The 20,837-nt window shown below is 38.0% G+C and overlaps 2 protein-coding genes across 2 annotated transcripts; one reads left to right on the plus strand and one right to left on the minus strand.

Annotated features, from left to right (window-relative positions):
• The first annotated feature begins 1,486 nt into the window (after positions 1-1,486).
• Positions 1,487-20,358, plus strand: LOC139947992 (uncharacterized). Its single transcript, XM_071945936.1, has 5 exons — positions 1,487-1,581; positions 3,938-4,006; positions 16,849-16,985; positions 18,696-18,793; positions 19,242-20,358. Exons 2-5 carry the CDS (start codon positions 3,971-3,973, stop codon positions 19,349-19,351), a joined length of 381 nt encoding a protein of 126 aa, XP_071802037.1. The 5' UTR covers positions 1,487-1,581; positions 3,938-3,970; the 3' UTR covers positions 19,352-20,358.
• LOC139947991 (1-acyl-sn-glycerol-3-phosphate acyltransferase alpha-like) lies at positions 4,469-15,873 on the minus strand. Its single transcript, XM_071945935.1, has 7 exons — positions 15,686-15,873; positions 10,719-10,958; positions 10,261-10,397; positions 9,002-9,177; positions 8,424-8,546; positions 7,882-7,954; positions 4,469-7,067 (listed from the first exon to the last, which is right to left on the minus strand). The coding sequence occupies exons 2-7, from the start codon at positions 10,934-10,936 to the stop codon at positions 6,919-6,921; spliced, it is 876 nt and encodes a 291-aa protein (XP_071802036.1). The 5' UTR covers positions 10,937-10,958; positions 15,686-15,873; the 3' UTR covers positions 4,469-6,918.
• Positions 20,359-20,837: the final 479 nt, after the last annotated feature.

Genomic DNA, 20,837 nt, shown 5'->3' on the forward strand with positions numbered 1-20,837 from the left:
CAATGGTGGAAAGGACCATTTTAGACACTATTCTACCATGTTTGTCTTCTCATAACAATAGTGCTCGCACCGTTCTAATTGTTAAACTGGACGATTGGGCATTGCTGGTTTAAAATCAACGTATTGCAAGTTAACGTAAACGGAAATACAAGGTTGTAAAACAAACAATAAACAGTGAAATTTTGCTAATTTACCCTTTATCCAGAGTTGTGTGACCTCGGGTTTAAATTCTTAAGAGGTTAACAAATATTTTTACACATTATTGAAAGTTTTACATAGTCGTTTATATAAATTGTATTGTTTATTCATTTAGTATTATTATGCTTCACTTTATTTCTAAAGAAAGTTTTGATAATTGTTTGTGAAATGTATGGCTACATCGCAAGGCGGCCTTGTAATTTGTGTATAGTTGAAGTAGGCCTATTTAATAAAGTATTGTAATGACTCATTCTTGTGTTAATGGGAGACTTTTGGGACGCTTGGTGGCAGCAGACTTACCAGGTAAAATCCATTGTTCTCGGTCGTGTGCGCATGCTCAGAGCTACGTAAACAGTGGAAATTTCCTGGTAATTCTGCTGCCACCTAGCGCCTCAAAGTCTCCCATTGGAGCCATATTATCATTTAAAATATTATCAATGTAGGCCTACCGTAGGTCAGGCTACGGCTGGATCGCCGGTGTCAGATGCAATTGTGTCCGCCGTGCAATACTGTCCGCTCCGGACACTTTTGCTTATGCAATCGTGTCCGGAGCTATGCAAAAACCGCCCGGCGGACATGTACATGACTGTACATGTATGTGCGCGCGTAAGCGAGCGTGCATGCACTGAACCTACGTATATGCAGCATGAAAATATTCACGTACTTTATGATTGCAGCGAATACCCAACGGCCGAACATCCCATGACATTCATGACATGCACTTAGCTTGTAAAGAATGGTGAACGTGTTCCGTCGACCAAGGGCGTTAAATTTACTGCAGGGACGGTTTTGCACGGGGGCGGACAAAACTGCATATGCAGATGTGTCCGGGCGGATACAATTGATTGGTTGAATTGCTCCTCGCAGAATACACCCACGCCCATTCAACCAATCGAGGGCGTGCATTTTTATCGTTATCGTTTTCGTTCTCGTTATCGGGGCCTGTGTGACCGGGCCTTTAGCCGCCAGTTCGGACACGGCCTCACCCTTCTTAAAAACCAAAATGGCGTTCAAAAGAAATATTTGAAACATTGAATTTTAAATTTTTGTAAATGTAGCTTTTAACAAAATTGCTAAAGATAATTCTGTGTGTATGTTTGGCCAGCCAGACATCACACCCTTCTTATTTATGATATTATATTATTCTGGTCTACAAAGCAAACGAGATCCCTATCTCCCATAAAGCAAAAGTTCCACCACCAGCCCGATCCGTCTCAACATTATGATAATCTTTTTGGCGCTCCATAGTAAGCTCGCTTGTCGTGCGTCTGAACGCTTTTGATCACGGATCACGCGGAAGCGTTGTATAGGCACCAGATCTATTCAGGTATACACAATCACACGTGCAAATATTACCACATCACATGAAAAGTCGAGTCAATTGTAAGTAAAACAGTTGTTTTCTTCTCACGTTTGTATGGCAATCATTTCATTAGTTGTCATACTTTAACTTAGATTAACATTTTATTTGTATTTCCGTTTAATGACAAACTAACGGGCCGAAATGGTCAAACACGTACAAATTCGCAAAGAGAATGGGTTCTCCCCGGTGTTCCTGGCTGTGGCTGCTGTATATGCGCCTTTTTGTATTGTAATTTGTAAACCATTGGCATTGTCGATCGCATGTATCACACAAGAATTGGGTCTCAGAACTCATCATTGCAATCAAGTTAAACTTTATTTAAGACTTCGAGGGTCCTACTTTTACTAGTACTAACTACTACTACACTACTTGACTACTAGAATCCTACTTAGGAATAGCTCTGAACTCGCCGTCAACTCGCTGGCAACTCGCCGTCAACTCGCCGTCAATTCGTCGTCAACTCATCGTCAACTCCTCAAATACATTAAAAATCCTTAAAAAAAGCATAGAACTGTAAAGTATTAGCTAAAAGAGAATCGCTTAAGTTTTAGGTTACATTTTGGAATAAAAATTGAGTTTTTTTTCTTGTGAAAAAAATGATCTCGAAGCAGCAAAAACGTCGGCCGCCATCTTGCTTTTTCCAATGGATTAGTCTTCACCCAAGATGTCAATGATTGGTACTATTTTTTCATCAACACACAGTCGTTTTTGTAAATGAAATTTTACCAAAAACCTTGAGAAATATGTAGTTTAGCCCACCAGACTTAACACTTCCATGCCCAATTTATAAAATTTGTTCTGTAAATATAATGAGTTGACGGCAAGTCGGCGAGTTGACAGCAAGTAGTAGGACCGGACTTTGATACTAATTTGTGACGTTCTATACCCCTTATATTATAATATACTTTACTTACGCCGGTACTTGGTTAATGGTTGATAGTAGGACCCAGTAGGCCTCTCACTCTCAATCTCATCATCAGTGTTATTACTGTTTATATAATTTAATTTCAGTATCATTATTTCAGATAATTCTTTGACTTTTTATCGAACCGTGTACAGTAAGGTACAGTTATAACGCAAAAGTGATTACTTGGATTGAGAGTGAAACATTAATAAATAGCATAAAATAAAGTCAATCAATTTGAGTTTGCTTCACAACTGATTTGAAGCATAATTTTGTGTCTCAATCATTCATGTCATTTTGTAGGGATATGCACAAATCATAACCCTTGGTCCTCCTTGCAGTAGTTATATAACCACTGTATGTAACTATGGGGTCAACGTTCCCCATAGACGGCGTTCTCCATTAAAGGAACACGTTGCCTTGGATCAGTTGAGTTGGTCTTTGAAAAGCCTCTGTGACTGTTCAGTGTGTGTTACAAAATGCATATTGTTAGAAAGATGTTTTAAAAGTAGAATACAATGATCCTGACTCGAATTTGCGTTGTTTTCCTTTTAGTTTGTGAACTAACACGGTCGACCATTTATGGTCCGAGTAAAAAAACATGACTCCCATAAATGGCGACCGTGGTTTTTAGTCCATGAGGTACAATGAAAACCACGCAATTTCGTGTGGATCATTATATTCTACTTTTTGAAATATCTTTCTTATCATATGCATTTTATAACAAACGGTTACAAACGTTTTTCAATGACCAACTCGTCCAATCCAAGGCAACGTGTTCCTTTAATAGAGTTTCACTGGCCAAATGCCAGTTACTGACGACTAGTTGACATTCGGTCCTAGCGGTCCTGTTGGCTAGTTCATTGCTTAAAAACATGACACATAAACCATTGCCGGTGTCCCAGGGAAATCTTTGCCGGAGATTCTGTCCCCCATCTGGGTAATAAACGTTGGTTAAGGGAGGTTTTTCAAGCGAGGGCGCTATTTGAAGTAGTTTGTACACAGTTCACCTTACGGGGGACTAAATCTCCGCTGGGACAGAATCTCTTGCCACACCGCCACTGGTTTAAACCATGGAGGTACTGAGGTACGACATAAAATGACTTGCTCAAAGAAAACCATATTAATAATAAATGTGGCAACAACTTTACGAGAGACACTTTGCTTGAACTGTGATGCATCTTTATACACTAGATTTGTTAACTTCCATTGTCAACACATTTCATGTCTTCTTAAAAAAACGAAACATGAAATGTGTTGGAAAAGTGACATTAGCCTTTGAGAAATGTCATCTGTGATATATTAACACTAGAGGGCGCTATTCCCACAACCCTTGTTGCCAAGCCATGAGTTACTCTGATGAATAAACGTGTATCTGAAAGTTACACTCTGTTAAGATATCCACTCATATCATGGTGGCAGCAGTGGGATAAGACCATTAACTACTTTTTCTTGCGCTTTCTATTACTTAGCATTAACAAGACCACTTCGCCAAGACAGTAAAGATGGCAGGACCTTCTAACAAAGTCAACAAGCCAAGGGTAAGTCATTGTAGAAGCTACTTTGAAAAAAAAGGGGGGAGTATTGTAGGAAACATCTTGAAAGAAAAAGACGAGTGCTTCTTGATTATCAAGGCAACTGTGAATTATTTTTATTCAAACATTTACCATCTTTTACAGGTTACTGCGCAGCTGCACTAAGTCTTACACAACATTGTAGAGCTGCCAACATTTGCATCTTGCAATCAGGGAGACTTTGTAGTACAACAATCAGGGAGATTTTTGATAAAAAATAATATTAATATCGAAGTCTTATATAGCGCGCGTATCTACCAAACAAGGTACTCAAGGCGCTGAGTATATAGAAACTGTCAGAAAGATATGTTATTGCAGTGAAGAATTTGAGACCCAAATTTAGTTAGCAACTTGTAAGGGTTACATGGTGCTACGGCGCATTCAGCAGCCACAGCAAGGAGCACCTGGTCGAACCCCTTCTCTTTTATAAAGTGCACTAGGTTCTTTTACATGCGTTACACAACACTTGGGACCAATGGCTTTACGTCCCATCCGAAGGACAAAGCAATGGTTAAGAGTTTTGCTTTAGAAAACAAGTGCCAACTGCTTGGGATTCGAACCCACACTCTGCTGATCAGAAACACCAGAGTTTAAATTTGGGGATCTTAACCGCTCGGCCCTGACACTTCCAAGAGTTACATTCAACATAATAGGAGCAAAGTTTCCATAACCTGGGAGATTATTTCAAAAATGTGTTCATCAGAACATGGGTAGATTGGTTTATTTTCAGAGAACATTCTGCAGAGTTTGCAGCTCTGACATTGTATAAAACACTATGTGACCAACACTATGTGTACAGCAAATAGACTTGTTAAAGGAACACGTTGCCTTGGATCGGTGGAGTTGGTCTTTGAAAAGCGTCTTAGAAAGATGTTGTAAAAGCAGAATACAATGATCTACACAAATGAGCTCGAAATTGAGTGGTCCTTTTAAATCGTCGACTTAAAACGGTCGGCAATTTGTGGGAGTTAAATTAATTGACTTCCATAAATGGCCGACCATGTTGTTTCGCAAAGTAAAAGGAAAACCATGCAATTTTGAGGCAAATTTGTGGGGATCATCATTGTATTCTACTTTTAAACCATCTTTCTAACCATATGCATTTTATAACAAACGGTTACAAACGCTTTTTATAGACCAACTCGTCCGATCCAAGGCAATGTGTTCCTTTAATTGTTCTGTAATGTAATGAACAGAACGGTTTCAAACAATGGTGGTACATGTACATCTAGGCCCCTATCCTATGATACGGGAACCAATTCCAGGGCATTGGAGTTTGGATAATTATACATGAAATAAAACTTGGAAGCTTTCATTGTTTGCTAGTAACTAACGCTTTAGTTATGAATACATATCCATATCACTGACTTTAAAGACACTGGACACTATCGGTTATTGTCAAAGACCAGTCTTCTGACTTGGCGTATCTCAACATATATAATGCTGGTCATTGCTGTTAGCAATAAGGCCTGGCCCACAATACTACATCACAATTTCACAATCACATCACACATTTTACAGTTAATGTTACACTTAGAAGTTTTCCAATTTCACAATTCTAAACCATACTATTTGGTGCTTTTTGCAATTATTTATATTCGGTGGTTACAAAAATATACAATTGTTTGTGTATGGCCAAGGTAGGACATCAATTTTCTTAAAACAATATGAATCCTCAATTCAGGAAATTATCAAATTCTGATTGGTCAGAAAAATTAAATATACAAATTTTTTATCTTTTAGGATTCATAAAAAAAACATCAATTAAATAACCAATATCAAAAGTAAATTTCAAAACGTAAAAGGAAAATATCAAAACGGAGTGATTGCAAGCATTAAAATCTGAAGTTGTAAAAAAAAAATTTTTGAATTAGGAAAAACTTTATCTCAAAAAATATAATACAATTCAATGTAAAACGAATTATAATACAGGGCAAAATATTGTGGCATTTAGATGGCTTAATAAGCCATTTGCAAGTTAGATTTGAATAATATCTAGTATTACGATGCACCGTTTACATTTGAACTCCTCAGACTATCGAGACAGCTGCTACGCCACGTGATTAGGGGCAAGCTTTTGCATTTACATTTATTTTTTACATTTATGGCACAATGTTCCAGAGTTTGCTCATCTTGGAAGTTGCTATACAAATTCTTGCCCCGTAACTGAGCAAGTCATTGTACCAGACATTTTTCAAATTTAACTCGCAAATGGCTTATTATGTAAATATTATAAACGGCACACAATTGGCTATAAATAGAGATCATCATAAACAAGACTATCTTTGCAAAACAGTGAGAATTTACAAAATTACAGTTAACCCAAAAAAAATTCTGGCAGAAAAAAATGTCAAAAACCTTAAAATCCAGAGTACATTCTGACTGTACAAGAACACATGGACGTGTGTTAGTTGTGACTATTCAGAATTTAATTTGGTGTTTAAAGTCACTGGACACTATTGGTAATTGTCAAAGACCAGTCTTTCAGAATTTCAGAATTGTTGTTGTTGTTGCCATGATTAGTAGTTTTAAAATAAAATTTGACGGTTATTTGTATTCAATTAAATTAAATTTAATAAAAAACTTTTTAAAAATTGCCTTGGTATAACATAAATATGTTTGGTGTGTTACAATTCTAATCTATAGTGACTTTTAACATAAATTGTCATTTGTTCAAAACAATGGTGTGCTTTTCACTTTAAAAGTGTTATAATTTTTTGCAAGGTGGAGACGTGTGGAGACATTGGAAAATAAAAAATAAATGTACTTGCGGTAGCCGCTATCAAAACAAAGAACAATATGCTATTGTCATTAAACACAAAGCACATTTATTACTCTTGCACATGAAGACACAGCTAGGCTGTTTTACAAAAAAAAATTTATTTCGGACACGTTGTCTGTTTGAGATCTGATATCTCGATGAATGTGTCAATCATTGTATTGCGTACCTTCTCAGTGAATTCTGGAACATCGTCTAATGTCATGTCAGTTGTGGGTATCGGTTTGAGGACGTTCATCGTATATTCCCCTGAAGAAGGAAACAAACAAAATATTGCAATTTTAAATTTTAGAACCCTACCAGTCAGTTTACGTAGTATAAGTAGGAAACAATAGACCCTTCCCATGAAATATGCTAATTACATTTACATTCACACATGCGTACAGTCCCTACTGGTTGGCAAACGCCATAGTGTTGTGCACTAAGCAGATGTACAATCGCGTCTGCGTCACGCAGTCATTAGCCTTGTACAAAACAGCGCGACCGTCCCTCATTTTGCCAACCTCATTTTGCACGCGCTGTCTGCAAATTTACATAATATTTCATGGGAAGGGTCTATTGAGGAAAGGTGTTTTTAGTCCCTTGTGCATATTACAATGTATGTTTGTTATCTGTTTAGTGAAGTTATATCCCTGCTCTCTAATGAAGTGTTTTACATTTAAATCCTTAATCTGCTCACCTTTCTCTTTTTGTTTTAAAAATCACCTTTCTTAATTACTTGTTATATCTTTTTAGTATACACAGTGTCCGTAATTGCACTGAACACGTTTAGTAATTGTCAAAGACCAGTATTCTCACTTGGTGTTTCTTAACGTATGCTTTGAAACACCCTTGTTGTACAACATACAGTGTGCTTTCAGATAGGAATAAAATGCTTCTGGCTAGAAGTCTTTTATTACTTTAGTGGGAGTCGTTAACAGCTCTCCGTTGCTCGTTACCAAGTAAGGTTTTATGTAATATATATTTTGAGTTGTTACCAAACGTGTACAGTGCCTTTAATAGTGTAGCAGTTGTAAAATTGAAAGGCTTTGGCACTGTCTAAATAAAATAGCTAAATATTTACCGGATGTGAAGCGATTATGCCTCACACTGAAGAAAGACTCTTGGCTGGAAAATACCACCGGCACAACTGGGACCTGTTGACAAAATTTTCAAAAAAAGGTGTCCTTTATAAGAAAGTGTTCATAGTCCACTAACCTTTTTTTATTTCTCATCACAAAAAATAAGAACTAAAATACATTTTGTTGAATTCCAATGGCTTTAAGTAAAGCAGAGACAAAGTTTACTTTCGGGGAACCAATCTTGAAGCTTATCTTTAAGAAGTTTAACTTGCATAGAATTTTGTTGAAAATTGTTTGATAAGAAGCTCTCGAGCTTGTGGTACTTGAAGTGTTGTTTGTCAGATGAAGAATTTTTTACATTTTACATCTGGCCTTGAAATAGCCCAGTGCACATACAGCAATTGCCATTGTGCCTGTGCTTTTGCTGTGGTGCCCTGTGCAATGTTCCTGTACTCTTCATTTCCTCACAGAGGTGCCCCTTAACAAAGGGAAATTGCTGTGTGCCCCTTTAAGAGCCAAGTTTAAGGCCTGTTACATGACTCACCTGTGCTTGTACTGCAAGGTTAAAGGCGCCTTTCTTGAACGGAAGCAAGTATCCATGTTTCTCCGAGACGGGTTCAGTTTTGCAAAGTTTTCTTGTGCCCTCAGGAAACACCCAAACTTTAGCCTGTGAATCAAGACAAAATTGTACATTTAAGCAGGTAATAAAAAATGAAGTACATGTATAATGTATGTTTTGATTTAGTGAATAGTCTTGGCCCAAGTTGTTTAGTCTTGGCCCAATATGTTTACTGGTTTTTAGTCTTGGCCAAGTGTGTCAAGTCTTGGCCCAATATGTTTGGTCTTGGCCTTGGCCCAAAATGTTTAGTTTTGGCCCAAGATGTTTAGCCTTGGCCCAATATGTTATTCTTGGCCCAATACCGAAGTTAGTCTTTGCACAATACGTTTATTCTTGGCCCGAGACGATTAGTCTTGGGACAATAACTATGTTTATTCTTGGCCCATGATGTCAGTCAAGTTGGTTAAACCATAAAGAGGGTGCGTTATGACGATTTACAACTGGTACGTTATCCAGTATTGATCACTGACTCCTAGGGAGAAAACTAGTCTTTGTGGACTTACATTTTGGTCTTTGATAGTCTTGACAGTTTTCTCCAAGACTTCCTTTGCCTTATCTCTGTTGGTACGATTTACGAAGATGACGCCGCAGAGAATGGCGGCTATGCCCATCGGTCCTGCGTACTTCACCGAATTCTTCATCATGATAGTACATCGCTTGGGCCAAAACTCCATCATTGCTAGAGACAACAACACATACAATTTTGACTGTTAAGAAATCTCAACCCAAGTGGAATGTTTAAACATTGTTGGGTCACAATTGACCCGGATCATGGAGCCTGACAAGTTTTTGGGTCAGAACCCGGTGGGTAAGAGAATTAAATGTCTGGCCACAGCCCCTTTAAGTAAATACGTTTGGTTGTGAAGAATCTGTAGGTTTACTTAATATTTCAAGCAGTATGCTTCTTGGTTAAAGGGAAGGTAGTGCACTATCGGTAATTGTCAAAGACCAGTCTTCTCACTTGGTTTATCCCATTATAACCATAAAATAACAAGCCTGTGAAAATTTTGGCTGAATCGGTCATCGAAGTTGTGAGAAAACTATGAATTCAAAGAAAAAAACGTTGTTGGGCGGTTTTGTGTGCTTTCAGATAAGAATAAAAGACTTCTGGCTAGAAGTCTTTAATTATTTTAGTGAGAAATTACCTCTTTCTTGAAAACTACATTACTGCAGAAGGAGTCGTTTCCCACAATGTTTTATACTAGCAACAGCTCTCAAATGCTCATTACCAAGTCAGTTTTTAAGTTAATAATTGTTTTGAGTAATTACCAAACGTGTGCATTCCCTTGGAAGTCAGGAGAATATTTTTGAGAAAAAGGATCGGCTGTTGCGAATGGCTTACCAACAAAAATTATAGTTAAAGCCATTGGACCCTTTCGGTAAACACTATTGCCAAGGCCCAGCCTTCGTGTATCAAAACTTATATATAAAATAACAAACCTGTGAAAATTTAGGCTCAATCGGTCATCGGAGTCTGGAGAAAATAACGGGAAAACCCGCCCGTGTATCCGCGCGTTTCGCCGTGTCATGACATGTGTTTAAAATAAATCCGTAATTCTCGCTAACGAGAATTGATATTGTTTTACTGTTTTCTCAAAAAGTAAAGCATTTCACGGAATAATATTTCAAGGGAAGTCTTTCACCACTACCTTCTGTAAATCCTGTAAGTTATTGGTAAATCTGTGAACTTTTTTTTTCCTGTACCGAAAGGGTCCAATGGCTTTAATGCATTAATAATAGTAAGACAACGCATGATGCTTACCAATATGATCTATGGTGCTCTGATGGTTACACACTATAATATATGGCGTATCCGAGACCAGATGTTCTAGACCTTCCGCGCTTACTTTGATCCCAAATAAATGCTTCACTGTAAGGCGTGTGAAAAATGCTGGCCACCTGAAAGAAAATAAGGCAACCAATGTCGGTCAGGTTGGCGTAGTAGTGGTGTATTGCCTTGCCTTCCATCTCTGGGACACCGGTTCGAATCCCATCGGAGGCACTATGTGGATTGGGTTTGGTAGTTTTGGCTGGTAACCTATTTCTGTTAAGCAACACTTTTCTGTGCTACGAAAGTTTTTGTGCTTATCAGCTTTATGAAATTAGGCCGTGGGCTTTAGGCAAATGGGAAGGAGAGTATAAAAGGGAAGAGGGTAAACATTAACACAGTAGGCCCAGTTTGGAATGTCATTAAAATTTGCTATCAAAACTTTTACTTACTTGACATTATCCGCATCCCCAGGTTTCAGTAGAATAAATGGGATGGATATAAAGCCAATGGCAGGGTAGCACAAGTTGTACAAATAGTACTTGGTCCAGAAGCGTAATGTCCGACTGGTCAGCAGCAGTATCAGGTAGAGAAGAGTACCAGCTATCAGAATGGTGTTCACAAAATCCCTGGGAGATGATGGGGTTATCTCTTCAATATCAGACTCCATTGTTGTTTGCGAGCAGACGATACTGTAAGATCAAAAAGGCGGGAAAATACATTGTTACTGCATTATACGTCTTGTTTTACTGAACTTTGTTCCACTAGGGCCAGCAGTGACCCAGGAGGGCCAGCGACCTCGGAATGGGTCTAGCCGTTACGACCTGATCTGGGTCAATCTGACTCGAAAGTGTGTATTTGGTCCAGTATTTGTTACACAATAATCGTGAGGAGAAAAAGATCTACATACCTAAAACGGAAATTTTAATGAAGTGTAGAGTCGTGTTGTTGATACCGTAGACGGAGAGAATAGAAATAATGTTGTATCTTTATAATTATTCACTTTCAAATTATAACGTCAGCAACATTACGAAGTGCCAAAAACATGGACGGTCGGAAACTCAGTTTCACTTTTAGGTGGATTCGATTTAGTTGACCATCTAACATCTAACGAAGTTATATGTCTCAAGCTCATCCAGTTTCTTAATTGTGCTTAGCTGATTAAAGGCAAGCACCCAATGAACATGGAATAATTATACGTTTCCAAAAAGAGCATCAAACTTATTGTACTTTGTTGTATGTTATACCTCCATGATCATACAGCTGGCACAGTGCCAATGTCAGTGTCCGGCTTTTATGTTTTCGAGAGACGCTTAAAACTTTGACTTACAATTTATAAAGAAAGGCAACAACGACAAACCCATGTACCTGGCGTTACGTAACTGGTTGGTAATATCCGCTGGCACAGTGCCAACCACCGACGCACCGACAGTGCTGCAACTTTTGCGTTTTTGCCAAAAAGTTTACATACCGTCTGCACACAGTCAATGTCTATACATGTACATGTACTGTTTTCACGAAGCCTTTAAAGATGTTATGTCAGATTTCTGGCCGATTTGACCCCAAAATTTTGAATTAAAATTCAATAGGTTTTTTGATGGGGGTCGAGAAAGTTACAAGCTTTCATTTGAGCCATTGAACGAAAAAGTCCGCCAATTATTAGTAGCAGTGAAATAAAGTGATCAAAATTAGTTTTTGTCGGATCCCGACAATATATCACGTGACCAATTCTTATGTGTTTTATAAGAAACGTTTTAACTTTTTGTCATGGTTCCTGACCATTAAAAGTAAAAGTTAAACTTTTTTCGTTAGAGCGGGTGATACTCTTTGAAATACCATTCAGTCAAAACAAATCTATTTTTTAATGTTTGGGGCAAAAAAATCTGACATAGCATCTTTAAATTGTGTTATCATGTAGAAAAGGAAATGTTGTTCAACAACTTTGCATTCCTTTTGAAAGGAATTTCCTGTGAGAACGTAAAGTGGCGCCATGTCGTACAGGGCAAGGTCTGTACTGCAAGGAACACTTGGGCGTCTTAGCGGTGTGACTCGCAATCCATCAGAAAATAATGAGAAAACTGAAATGTGAATTAATTTTCTTCCTAAAAAATTGCTTAGAGCTGGTTCGAATACATATAATTTGCCTCGTGTAACTTGTCCGTTATCGCCCAAGGGCTTCTGATTTCGTTTATAAAGGTGTGTCTGTACAAACTCCGGGTCCCAAATGAGAAGAGTAAATGGGAAGAGGGTAAACACGAAATAAGTAGGCCCAGTTTGGAATGTCATTGAAATTTTCTATCAAAACTTTTACTTACTTGACAACCGCATCCCCAGGTTTCAGTAGAATAAATGGGATGGATATAAAGCCAATGGCAGGGTAGCACAAGTTGTACAAATAGTACTTGGTCCAAGGGCTTCTGATTTCGTTTATAAAGGTGTGTCTGTACAAACTCCGGGTCCCAAATGCAGTGGGGCCTGCTGGTTGACCCGAGAAGTTGTTTAACAATGGATTTTTTATCTCGGATTCTGGGTCATTTTGATACTGATTTCGGGTTAAATATTTTTTGTGTATATCAAAATTGCCACTGTCGTAGTGCTTTTCAATGGGGAATTGTTTATCCTAAATTGTTTAAAAAAAGTGAATCCTTAAAAAACAATAATAATAGGCCATTTTTTGAGGAAGGCAATTTTGATGAACAGGAAACAAAATGATTCTGGGCCACAGAGACAATGGGTCACCAGGCCACTGAGACCCAGACTTCGGGCTAATTCTGACCCATGCTTTTTAAAAAGTTTGTAAACCTTTGATTTGTTAAATTTATTTGCATTGTAGTGTAAATAATATATGTGTACACCAGAGTTTGTGTACCCTCCAAGGTATAATGGGCGTCTGCACGTTTAAAGACAGTGGACACTATTGGTAATTGTCAAGACCAGCCTTCACAGTTGGTGTATCTCAACATATGCATAAAATAACTAATCTGTGAAAATTTGAGCTCGATCGATCACCGCACTTGCGAGATAATAATGAAAGGAAAAAACACCCTTGTCACACGAAGTTGTGTGCGTTTAGATGGTTGATTTCGAGACCTCATGTTCTAAATCTGAGGTCTCGATATCAAATTTGTGGAAAATTACTTCTTTCTCAAAAACTATGGCACTTTAGAGGGAGCCGTTTCTCACAATGTTTTAAACGATCAACCTCTCCCCATTACTCGTCACCAAGAAAGGTTTTATGCTAATAATTATTTTGAGTAATTACCAATAGTGTTCATTGCCTTTAATGTACTTCGGATCAACTCTGATTTGTTACGGTTGATAGTATATCATAAATAAGGCGTTTTATATTATACAGATCGAGTTGAAAGTTAATAAATTACTTTATGTTTATTTTGAGAGGTGTTATATTCCATTATGGATACTGAAATATTTGATTTTCTTTTTTAAATTGCAGCAACGTGAACGTCAACCCGTTATACAAACAAACCAGTACGCCAGTTATGTAAATGCTCAGCAGGGGCTTTAATTTTTTTTAAATTTTTATAAAGTTTGTAAACCTTTGATTTGTTAAATTTATTTGGACTGTAAACAACGTGTGTTATGTGCGTGCCTTCAAGTGTGTTATTACTGCACTTCAAAAGGTTAACGCACTTTGAATCAACCCGATTTGTTACGTTGACAGCATATCAATGAGGTGTTTTTTTTTTTTGGGGGGGGGACTATGTATAGGTTGAGTTGAAAAATAAAATTACCGTATGTTTAATTTGACAGGACGGTGTTATATTCCGTATGGATTAATGAAGAATTGCATTTTAATTTCCCATAATAGCATCACCGTGGACGTTATTAACCCGTTGTGTATATATCATAACAAAGACTGACTTATGAAAACTCCTGGCCGTTTCAAGTATTACAGCATCGAGAGTAAAATTGAATACAGAAACATCGTATTAAGAATGAATCATGGCCTTTGCAGTCGGAAGGAACAAAGCAATACTCTACATTAGGTGTTTGTGCCGAAGCTGTTCCTTGTTGTTTTGCTTCGGTTTTCCTTTTACTTTGAGAACTAACACGGTCGGCCATTTTTGACTCCACGCCACAAAATGGCGTGCCGTGTTAATTCACGACGCAAAAGGAAAACCGTGCATTTTCGCGGCATTTGTTTGGATCATTATATTCTACTTTAAAAATACCTTCTTACCATAATGCTTTTCATACAAACAGTATTCAAACGCTTTTCATCGACCAACTCGACGATCCAAGGCAACGTGTCATGCCTCGAAACCTAAACCTGGTCTTCATTCTGATACTCTTTGCATCAATTTGGAGGAACAAAATAATACAAAACAGAAAGGAAGAAGAAGGGGTTGGGGTGAAAAGGTGACCGAAATGCAGCTAATTGGGGAAGCATGCATAGATCAAGGGAAGGGGACTATTTCCTATATGATTTGCCGGAGTATGCACTAACGTTCCGGCCTATCTTATCAATGCAACCATCTTTTATTTCCAAAACATAAGTAGGTCACTAGCCGCTGTTTTGCTGTTGTTATGGCTCTCTTAACCATTCGCCTATTATGACAAGACCGTTGTTAAAGGTGAACAATGTTGATAATTACTCAAAATAGATCATGTTAGCATAAAACAATTAACTGGTGATAAGCAATTGAGAGCTGTTGACAGTGTAAAACATTGGGAGAAACGGCTCCCTTTGAAGCTGTACTTTTTGAGAAAGAGGGTATTTCTCGCTCAAATACTACTATTAAAGACAACATTAAAGGCAACATGATAGCACACCATTGTACAACAAGGGTGTTTTTCTTTCACTAATCTCTTGCATCTTCGATGACCAATATAATGAGCCCAAATTTTCACAGATTTGTTATTGTATGCATGTTGGGATACGCCAGGTGAGAGTAATGGTCTTTGGTAATAACCAAAAGTGTCCAGGGGTTGATTTCACAAAGAGTTGGGACTAGTCTTATCTAAAGTTAGGACCAGTTACTCGTCCTAACTTAGGACTATCCATGCAATATGTATATCTCCTAGGACTAGTCCTAAGTTAGGACTAGTCCTAACTCTTTGTGAAATCGACCCCTGTACCTTTAAAACAGATTCATAAACAGCCCAACAAGGTGGGCTAAATAAAATAAATAATATAAGGAGGTAGAAATCATTTCGAGGTTGAACGGGATGTCAGACCCTTGAAAAATACAGACCATAACGCCTCAACACGACTAGTGTTAACAAGTGACACACGACATGTCAATGCCCGGCTAGACTGTTGTACTAAAAACCATAACATACATTGTTACATAATACCAATCAGCGAATGGCCTCTCTTTGACAACCGAAAACACGGAAAACCATGGACGTGTCTGAGCAGCACTGTATTGAAAATAAGAAAATATTAATAAAATACCTTGATATTTCTACGAGGGTTGAGCTATCCCAGCTTGTTCGAATCTCTCTGAAACACGAGCCACGACTTTGGTTTTAGAATCTTGTCTGTGTCTGGTCGTAAGGATATAGATCCTTACTCTTTGGTCTGGCAATTTTCCGTCCGTTGCACGGACTGTTTATCATCATAATCCGCCATGTCGGCATAATGTGTCAGTACAGCGCTAGCCTTAGACTTGATTTCAAGTCTGAGATCGCAGTTATTCCTCTGCATCAGCCACGAAATAACGCCCTCACAGATAAGCTATCACGCACTCGTAGTAGGCTAAGGAGGTTGATCTAACATGAGGGCGCTATTTCAGCCAAATAGCGGGGTAGGCTAAAAGCCACGTCCGCAGACTTTGAACCAAGTCTACGCTAGTCTCCGTACACAACTCGGGATGTGATTAAAATATGATGATGCATCATGCATACAGTGGTGTGATGAGACTACAAAGGCCGTGACCTCGGATCACCCGATCGTCTATGCGTTGTCGATCGATATGGAGCGCGGAAAGGTCAACAAACAATGTGTGTTCCTCCTCCAGTTTTCATTGTAAAAATGCTGGCAAATAGTCAAACAGAAATCTTTGAAGGACTGTATATTACACAAGGAGTTATGATCTAAATGTAAACTTTAAGGCACTTGACACGTTTGGTAATTGCCAAAGACCAGTATTCTCACTTGTTGTATCTAGACAAAATGTGCATAACACAACAAGTCTGTGAACATTTGGGCTTAATTGGTCATCGAAGTTGCACGAGAATAATAAAAAACACAAAAACACCAATGTTGCGTTTCTTTGTGTGTTTAGACCTCAGCTGAAGCCTCTTATTATACATCTGAAAACATCTGAAAACGGTGTTTTCAGATGTATAATAAGAGGCTTCTGCTGAAGTCTTTTATTATTTGAGTGAGAAATTACCTCTTTCTCAAAAACTAGGTTACTTCAGAGGGAGCCATTTCTCATTGAATGTTTTATACTATCAGCAGCTCTCCATTTCTCGTTCAAATACGTTTTTATGCTACAATTACTTTTAGTTATATCAATAGGGGGCCTAGTGTCCAATGCCATTAATCCAAGTACACTAGTAACGACTGTAGACATTTTAATTAATTATTTCTCATCATCTTTTCTTTCCCAGCCAAGTTTTAGAGCCGTGCAGAAACAGAAAAGAGAAGAACAAAAACTCAACCCATCCGTTGCCAAAAAGAGGAAAGGATCGTTCTCTGGCGGCATGTCAAAACACAGACGAGCAAAAGGCATCGTGAAGAAAAGAAAGTATGCATGAAATCACTGATCAATAACTAAACCTTTTATTGGATTTGGGTACTTTTTTGTAACACAAAACACAATTTCCACAGATTTACATAAAACTTACACCGTTTGAAGATAAATGATAGTAAAAAGCGTACCTCAAAATATTAGTTGCTGAGGTGCTTTAGTTTTTGAGAAATGAGTAAAACAATGTCATGAAAATACGTTTTTACATGCTAAAATAATTTTCGTCTCATGATCAGTGAGACGAAAATCATTTGACATTGTTTTAATAATTTCTCAAAAACTACAGCACCTCAGCAAGTAATATTTTCAGGGACGCTTTCTACTACCATTATCTTCAAACTGAGTAAGTTTAGTGGAAATCTGGAGACATTGTGTTTTTTGTCCTACAAAAAAGTACAGACCCTTCACTGCCAATCTCCACGCACAGGACCCTGGCCAAGTTACACAGACCATAGTCCTTGACTACATGCTTGGTTTCTTCATAGAAAGTCACCAGTTTATAATCAATAATTGTAAAGGAAACAATAAACTGTCAATAGAAAGCAAATCACATGATAAAGCTGGACTCTTTCCTGGAAGTTTCTTTAGGTGAGTCATCGTCACATAGTGGAACCAAAGTGTTTCATTTTGCCAACTTTATCAGAAGTTACAGGCAGTGTATATTTTTCTAACTGTCAATGACATGGGCCCAATTTCATAGAGCTGCTTAGCATTCAAATTTGCTTAGCATGAAATTTCTTCCTAAAATAAAAAAAAACAGGCTTACCAACCAAATTTCCACGTGATTTTCAGGATGAGCAAACAACAGCCGAGTACCAGTAACAAGCAATATGCAACAAATGGAAATTTGGTGGGTAATCCTGTTTTTATCAAGGAAGAAATTTCATGCTAAGCAAATTTTTGTGCTTAGCAGCTCTATGAAATTGGGCCCAGGGGTTCATTTCACAAAGGTGGTCCTAGCTTAGGACTGGTTCCAGAACTCTTTTAGGAGTTATTACAACCTTAAGGCTATAGTCCTAAGTTAAGACGATTTACTCGAGTTACTCGTCAGACTCGAGCAAGACTAGTATTAACTCTTTGTGAAATCCATCTAAGTATCCATATGCTTTTTTTTTTATCCCAGAAGACGATCAGAGCATACTGATCGAAACGTCGAGTTGAAACCAACGGTTCATTTCAGAACCACCCAACTCATTAGAGATAGTCATTACATGGTGTTACCGCAAACCTTTCTATATCATCTGCATAAAATGAAAAACATCTGAAAATTTGGGCTCGTTGCTCATCGAAGTGGCAAGACACGAATGGAAGTAGAATACAACACCCTTGTTGCGTGGAATTTTGTTATTTCAGATGCCTGTGAAAGGCTTCATCAAACGTTTGGGTGAAAAAATGCAGCTTTCTCTAAAATACATTACTACAAAGAGGTTCTAGTTTTGTTTTTAGAATATCAACAACTCTCGGGTGCTCTGTATTAACAAGTAATATAATGGCCATAAACTTGTGACGTAATATTCAAAAGTACACACTGCATTTAACAAAAGTTATTTACCAAAAGACCAAAAGGTATTCACTAAAATACCAAAATCTTGTGGATTCTTAAATTATTTTATTAAACAAATAAAACAAAATCTAAATCTATGCAAAGTTCTGATCTTTTAAACACTTTTTGCAAAGTTTTTATCATTTTTTTGTCGTTATTTAAAGGGTGAACGTCAGCACGAATTCAACACCTTCGGGAAAGAAACTCCGTAAACTGCTGAAGGCAAGACTACGTGGTGAACGGGAAGCTAATGAAATGCAAGGTATGTTAAAGCTGGTTTATTCTCCCGAATTCCAAACAATCTACTCTGCGGTAGTAGAATATAAATAAAGCAGGACAAGCTTTTCAAAGAATCGTGTTGAAATTTCATTTTTAAAGATGGTCGCGTTAGAGATATCTCGAAATCCGGAGCGAATAATTGTTGTCCATGCAGGAAAATAATTCGTAATAGGGAGGCACAATCTGAGAAAAGTTACTGACAGTAAACTGGGTCATAAAATCTTTTTACGAAGTGAAATGTTTTTGCTGTTGAATTCTAACAAAGTTTTTATTGCCATCTCGATCTGTATAGTGCAAAACAATTATTCGTTTCCATTAAGCTTCTGACCAGCCTTAAATATTCGACTGGTTGGCCTCTCCAGATTGTGTTTTGTACAATGTTTGTAAAATATTTGTTTTATCAGAATCAATGGTTTTGTTTTCCCGTACAGTTGCAATAATATCGCAAGGGAACCAGCGACAGAAGAACAGCCGATCAAGGAAAGCCAAAACACCAGTAGACACTGGAGGCGGTGAAGACGTAGAAATGAAAGAAATCTAATCTTAAATTAAAGTGACCTTCAGTTGCTGAAACATTTTGTGTCGATTGAACGAACTAAATCCTGGTTGATAATTCCTGCCAATGCGAAAATGCGATACGAATTTTGACGTCACATCTTTGTTTTCTGAGGCAAATGATTCACATGAGTTGAAATGGTGGGCAACTCTTCTGAAGTAGGCCCTATTTGTTGCCAATTAAATTTGTGCCGTCAACATTCGGATCGCGTTTGGGCTTGACGACCAGATCCGTGGTTCGATCCCATCTCCGTTTGGGTAACATTCCTGATTGGGCTTTATTTTATTTTTCAACATCCCATATATTTTCATCTCATGTGTGTCTGTATTAAATTCGGCTACGACTGGTGTGGATCAGACGTCTTATAACTCAACGGGTGATGACGGGCGTTCCCCGGTAGCGTTCCTGCCAGCTGTATCCATAGCCGTCGGCGGCTTGACTTCTAAGACGACTCGCAGAGAACTTCTGATGAGGTATTTTTATCAACGAATCCCTGAAGTAAAATCATGAATCTCATCTTTTAGGTTGGCTTCAGATGACGCAATTTGGTTTTGAGGCATCCACTTACGAAATTTATTACGACTGAGATGAGTAAGGCACTGTGTGGCCTGGTACCTAGGCGCGTGTAGTTAGGGACCAGACTCCTTTTGCCGACGATATGTTTGAATTCCCGACGTGACGTCGATGGTAGGGGGCGGTAACAATCCACAAAGGGGGGGACATGACTTATTCGCTAATTACGCAAGTCGGATATGTCGGGAATAAACAAAACACATTTTACTGATGTTCAATACATATATCAGAAATAAATGACAGCAAAATTAACTGTTTTATTTGAATTCACTGCAGCATCCCTGTAAAAAATGCAATTCAGTTAATTTTCCGGTCCACAATAATAACAAAGATTGGTTTGTAAAAGAAGAAACTGTAAACTGTAATGTATGATATTAGAGTAATAAATAAAGTTGTTGAAACATATTTTGGAGAGAATAGCCTCGTCTATTGTATTTGTAATTAGTTGCAGTTGTTCGTAATCATTGTGTTCTAATTACTTATTTTTTTAATGAAAATTATTTATAATTGTAAAACGAGGTTGATTTTTCTGGGACCAGGGGCCAATGGTTTATGGTGCGGCTATAGGCAGGGAGGGGAGGTCCGACATTTCATTTTGCACGCACACGTGGTTTTTTGAATTATTATTTGTCGTTCGAAATGTGAGGGGTGTTGCCGTCCCCGCGATCAATACATTTAGCTCTACGGTCCTCGCTCTATGATAATACTGACCACTTTTGGCTGTGGGTTTGGGCGGGGGCAGAGCGTACGGATATGTTCAATCATTCAATATTATTGTTAACCCTCAAAATCTTTTGAATAATCATGACGTTTTGGGGATCATGCAACTTATAGATTAATTCACGTGTAAATGATACGACAACATTTAAATGATTATAACCACATTGTTAAGTTCTAA

The sequence above is a fragment of the Asterias amurensis genome, chromosome 15 (assembly GCF_032118995.1).
Source record: "Asterias amurensis chromosome 15, ASM3211899v1".
NCBI classification, from domain to species: Eukaryota; Metazoa; Echinodermata; class Asteroidea; order Forcipulatida; family Asteriidae; genus Asterias; species Asterias amurensis.

Excerpts from the sequence above, each read along its gene's own strand:
- LOC139947992 (XM_071945936.1), top strand. The coding sequence starts at position 3,971 with ATGGCAGGACCTTCTAACAAAGTCAACAAGCCAAGG. Across the intron at positions 4,007-16,848 it reads ACAAAGTCAACAAGCCAAGG|CCAAGTTTTAGAGCCGTGCA; the intron begins GTAAGTCATTGT and ends TTTCTTTCCCAG. Across the intron at positions 16,986-18,695 it reads GGCATCGTGAAGAAAAGAAA|GGTGAACGTCAGCACGAATT; the intron begins GTATGCATGAAA and ends CGTTATTTAAAG.
- LOC139947991 (XM_071945935.1), bottom strand. The coding sequence starts at position 10,936 with ATGGAGTCTGATATTGAAGAGATAACCCCATCATCTCCCAGGGATTTT. Across the intron at positions 8,547-9,001 it reads AGACTATCAAAGACCAAAAT|GCTAAAGTTTGGGTGTTTCC; the intron begins GTAAGTCCACAA and ends CTTGATTCACAG. Across the intron at positions 7,068-7,881 it reads GCATAATCGCTTCACATCCG|GGGAATATACGATGAACGTC; the intron begins GTAAATATTTAG and ends TTCCTTCTTCAG.